The 4,978-nt window shown below is 48.8% G+C and overlaps 1 protein-coding gene across 5 annotated transcripts in view; it reads left to right on the top strand.

The window, feature by feature from the left end:
• Positions 1-1,615: 1,615 nt before the first annotated feature.
• The window catches only part of SSR2 (signal sequence receptor, beta (translocon-associated protein beta)), a 17,741-nt gene continuing 14,378 nt past the window's right edge, over positions 1,616-4,978 (top strand). The window contains exons 1-4 of one of the 5 annotated variants that reach the window (XM_011928369.1): positions 1,681-1,689; positions 2,245-2,325; positions 2,424-2,578; positions 4,454-4,552. In XM_011928369.1, the coding sequence (XP_011783759.1) occupies positions 1,681-1,689; positions 2,245-2,325; positions 2,424-2,578; positions 4,454-4,552 (344 nt within the window). The other 4 variants (XM_011928370.1, XM_011928371.1, XM_011928372.1 and 1 more) reach the window with 4 other exon arrangements.

The following is a 4,978-nucleotide window of genomic DNA, read 5'->3' as shown; positions in this document are numbered from 1 at the left end:
ACGAGACCAGAACAGGGTCCTGAAGGACTGACTGGATCTCCTGACTTCATGATCCACCTGCCTCGGCCTCCCAAAGTTCTGGGATTACAGGCATGAGTCACTGTGCCCGGCCTAAGGTATGTTTTTCAAGCCAGAAACAATTAGAGGAAAACAAATTGTTGTGCTGTAAAAGAACACTCAAAGCCAAGGAGGGCTTCCCAGAGAGGACGAGACCAGAACAGGGTCCTGAAGGACTGACTGGATTTGGATAGGAAAGAGGGGCAGGAGGACATTTCAAGGAAGTCACACACCAAGGCCTGAAGTCGGAGCAGACTGGAGGTTGTATGTAGAAAAGTCATTATTAATTCCTGGACTACTTCCTGTGTGCTCAGGCAGGACACTAAGCAACGGGAAATGGACAACCTTTTCTCAAGAAACTACAATCTTGGAGGTGGAGAATGGAGGGACAGATACAAAGGCAGATACAGGCGATGTGTATTATTCTACAAGAACAGCAATACTGATAATTACCATTTACTGAGCACATACATGTGCCAGGTACTGTACTGAGAGTTTTACATACATCATCTTATTTGATACTCTAACCTTTTGTCAGTGCTATAATTATCTTGTTTTACAGATGCGGGAACCAAGGTGTTATGTAAGTAATGCTTGTTCAAGGTTACCTAACCACTAAGTGACAGAACTGGGATTGAATTCATGACTGCCTAACTTTACAGTTCATCCTCTGAACCTAAGATCTACTGTTCAAAATGCTGTTTTGGGAAGTTCGGCAGCCGATTAAAAAGTGCAGGGAGGCCGGGTGTGGTGGCTCAAGTCTGTAATCCCAGTACTCTGGGAGGCCGACGCGGGCAGATCACTTGAGGCCAGGAGTTTGAGACCAGTCTGGCCAACATGGTGAAACACCGTCTCTACTAAAAGTACAAAAAATTAGCCGGGCATGCTTCTGTAATCCCAGCTACTGGGGAGGCTGAGGCAGGAGAATTGCTTGAACCCGGGAGGCAGAGGTTGCAGTGAGCTAAGATCGAGCCACTGCATTCCAGCCTGGGGTACAGAGGAAGACCCTGTCTCAAAAATAAAATAAAAATAAAAAGAGCAGGGAAAGACCTAAGATAGAAAGACTACTAGAGTAAAACCCACATCGAGTAACCAGCAAGAACTAAAGCAGTTACAGTAGGAATGGAGAAGAAAATATCTACTTTTTTGGCACTTCAAAGGGCTTCTAAATAAAGCTCAGGGCGCGGTGACCTGCTGGATGTAGGGAATGTCTACGTGTCTTGCCTGAGAATAGAAAAAATACTGATTGGAATAGCTTTTCTCTAATTCTCTGTTCAACAGTATTAGTTGACATTTTAGATAGATGATCCAAATTTCTAGGTTTGCTAGTTTCCCAAAGCACCCAATCAGGTGCGGGTCACAATACAGTAGTGAAAAATCAACCTGAAAATCCCCCTACAGAGGGCCGAATAAGTAGCGTGGAGAACGCACAAACCTCTCGGGGAGCGCTCACAGGTTCTCAGGCAGGCGGGCACTACAAAGAGAAAGGCGGGGCTTCTCTAAGAACTACAACTCCCACAAGGCATTGGGCGGAACACCACGGTTTCCGGCCAGTTCTTATTTCCGGTCTTTCCGACGCTGACGCTCTCTTCCTGTCTTTGTGGCTCCGGAAAGGCATTTGGGATGCCCACGGTGAGTCTGGAGACTTAGGGTGTCCGAGCGGGACAGGCGAGAGCCTCGTGTCCGCGCATCACCCCGTGGCTGGGGGTTAGCTCGGGGAAGGCGGGAAGGGCAGAGGACGCGCTGGCTGGAGGATGTGTAACCTAGACAAGAGGCGGGGGGCGGGGGTGGGCAGAGGTGACTGACTCCCGTCCCCTGCCCGAAGGACCCAAAAAGGGATGTGACAGGCGAGGACGAATGGGATCTCAAGGGCTGGACTGGAGAGTGGGGTACAGAGATGTGAGGAGGACCCCAAGAGTCCGCGATGGGATCCCAGTGGAGCTGTGGCCAAGGAGGAGAGGAGCCGCGGGAAGGCTGCAGCTGTGGGCACTCCTGTGTGAGGGAAAGCTACAAACAGGCTCCTGCAGGTCCAAGATCGGCCGAAATCAGGCACCCCAAAGAAAGCCCTGCTCTGGCCACATGGTGTCCCTTCAGAGGACCCCACCGGCCGGTGAGCATCCCAGGTCTTCTGACAGGAAGAGAGCAGTAGATATACTGGTACTTGTACCGGTTTTTCCAGGGCTGCAGGGTGAAGATGGTAGGAGAGTCTGGAGAACGGGTCTGCGCTGGTGGCTTATAGACTACTCTGTGGAAAGGGCTGCTGCTTGGGTAGCATCAAAGGAGCTTTCTACAGGAGCGCTGTCAAGAGAATTTTGGTGAATTTTACATACTTGGTTTGATAACTCACTTTGCTTTTTTCTCTAAAGATGAGGCTGCTGGCGTTTGTGGTGTTGGCTCTATTTGCTGTCACTCAAGCAGAGGAAGGAGCCAGGCTTTTGGCTTCCAAATCACTGCTGAACAGATACGCCGTGGAGGGACGAGACCTGACCTTGCAGTACAACATCTACAATGTCGGCTCAAGGTAAGGAGGCCCTGGAGTTACAGATTAAGCCTATTTCTGGATTCTTAGTTTTCAGATGGGAATAGGGAGCATATTGGTGGGTAGTGGTTTCTCTTTGGGACACTTCCAGCATCAGATATATTGAGTGAATGAATATACTTTGGGACCTACTTTTGGAAAGGAGGACATTCTTACCTGAGCTACAAGAAACCATCTTTCACATTTTGGGTTGGGAGAATTTTACAGTAGGGAAGTGGCAAGAATTGTGGAAAAACAAGGAGGGAAAATTAAGACACAAAAAATACACAATCCCTTGTTACCTCAGGGGTTTAAAGTGTCATTTTCCAGTCGGGCATGGTAGCTCACACATGTAATCTCAGCACTTTGGGAGGCTGAGGCAGGCAGATCACCAGAGGTCAGGAGTTCGAGACCAGCCTGGCCAATATGGCAGAACCCTGTCACTACTAAAAATACAAACATTAGCCGGGTGTGGTGGCAGGCACCTGTAGTCCCAGCTACTCAGGAGGCTGAGGCAAAAGAATCGCTTGAACCCAGGAGGCGGAAGTTGCAGTGAGCTGAGATCGCGCCACTGCACTCCAGCTTCGGCCACAAGACAGAGACTCCATGTCAAAAAAAAAGGCCGAGACGGGCGGATCACGAGGTCAGGAGATCAAGACCATCCTGGCTAACACGGTGAAACCCCGTCTCTACTAAAAATACAAAAAAACTAGCCGGGCGAGGTGGCGGGCGCCTGTAGTCCCAGCTACTCAGGAGGCTGAGGCAGGAGAATGGCGTAAACCCGGGAGGCGGAGCTTGCAGTGAGCTGAGATCAGGCCACTGCACTCCAGTCCGGTCGACAGAGCGAGACTCCGCCTCAAAAAAAAAAAAGTGTCATTTTCCTTCTTTCATTAGCCTAGAGCATTTTTGTTGCCTTTCTTTCATTTTATTCCCTTTAACTTTCTCCTCTGTATTCACTGTGTTCCTCTTCTCCCTCCCTCCACACACATAGGCATGTACATGAAGAAAAATTGAGGCAAGGATAAACTTGGACCTATTGCCTCCTGGATACTTGATTGTTTTGGTGCTTGTGAGCAATAGTATCCAGTCCTTGACCTGGATTCTTCAGTGCAACAGAACCAAGTTACTATATTACTCATATCTCTCTTTTGCAATTCTGATTTTTTTGGAGAAACAGGCAGGTTTGATTATTTATTGCTTTAATTTAATTTAATTTTATTATTATTATTTATTTAGATGGAATCTCACTCTGTCACCCAAGCGGGAATGCAGTGGTGTAGTCTTGGCTCACTGCAGCCTCTGCTTCCCAACTTCAAGTGATCCTTCTGCCTCAGCCCCCCAAGCAGCTAGGATTACAGGCACATACCACCAAGCCTGGTTAATTTTTGTATTTTTAATAGAGACGGGGTTTCACCATATTGGCCAGGCTGGTCTTGAACTCCTGACCTCAAGAGATCAGCCAGCCTTGACCTCCCAAAGTGCTAGGATTATAGGCGTGAACCATTGCGCCTGGACTATTGCTTTGATTTTTTTTGTTGTTTGAGACGGGGTCTCACTCTGTCCCAAGCTGGAGTACAGTGGCACAATCTCAGCTCCCTGCAACCTCTGCCTCCTAGCGTTCAAGCAGTTCTCCTGCCTCAGCCTCCCAAGTACCTGGGATTACAGGCACACACCACCACACCCGGCTAATTTTTGTATTTTTAGTAGACACAGGGTTTCACCATGTTGGCCAGGCTGGTCTCGAATTCCTGACCTCAGGTGATCCGCCTGCCTCAGCCTCCCAAAAGTGTTGGGATTACAGGCATGAGCCACCACACCCGGCCTGCTTTAATTTTATTCCATTATTTACTAACCGTTTTTGTTTCGTCCATTTTCTAGTGCTGCATTAGATGTGGAACTATCTGATGATTCCTTCCCTCCAGAAGACTTTGGCATTGTGTCTGGAATGCTCAATGTCAAATGGGACCGGATTGCCCCGTATCCTCTTGCTACTTGGTGATGAAGGGTCGGGGGGCAGGGATAGCCTTGCCTGCAAAGCAGCAGGGGTACTTCAAATAGGCTGGATATGTGTGGCTGTCCTCCTGTCATCTCTCTGGATAAGATGGAGCAAGAGAGGTTGGTGTAAATTGTGTGAGCATGATTTAGAGTAGACATGAAGAAGGAGCATCCTGAAGTTCTGATTATAAGACCCTGAAACAAGCAGGGTACGGTGGCTCACACCTGTAATCCCAGCACTTTGGGAGGCTGAGGCAGGCGGATCACGAGGTCAGGAGATCAAGACCATCCTGGCTAACATGGTGAAATCCCGTCTCGACTAAAATACAAAAAATTAGCCAGGTGTGGTGGCAGGTGCCTGTAGTCCCAGCTACTCGGGAGGCTGAGGCAGGAGAATGGCATGAACCC

The sequence above is a fragment of the Colobus angolensis genome, unplaced genomic scaffold (assembly GCF_000951035.1).
Source record: "Colobus angolensis palliatus isolate OR3802 unplaced genomic scaffold, Cang.pa_1.0 Scaffold77, whole genome shotgun sequence".
Classification (NCBI taxonomy): domain Eukaryota; kingdom Metazoa; phylum Chordata; class Mammalia; order Primates; family Cercopithecidae; genus Colobus; species Colobus angolensis.
This window is presented reverse-complemented; position numbering and strand designations above follow the sequence as displayed.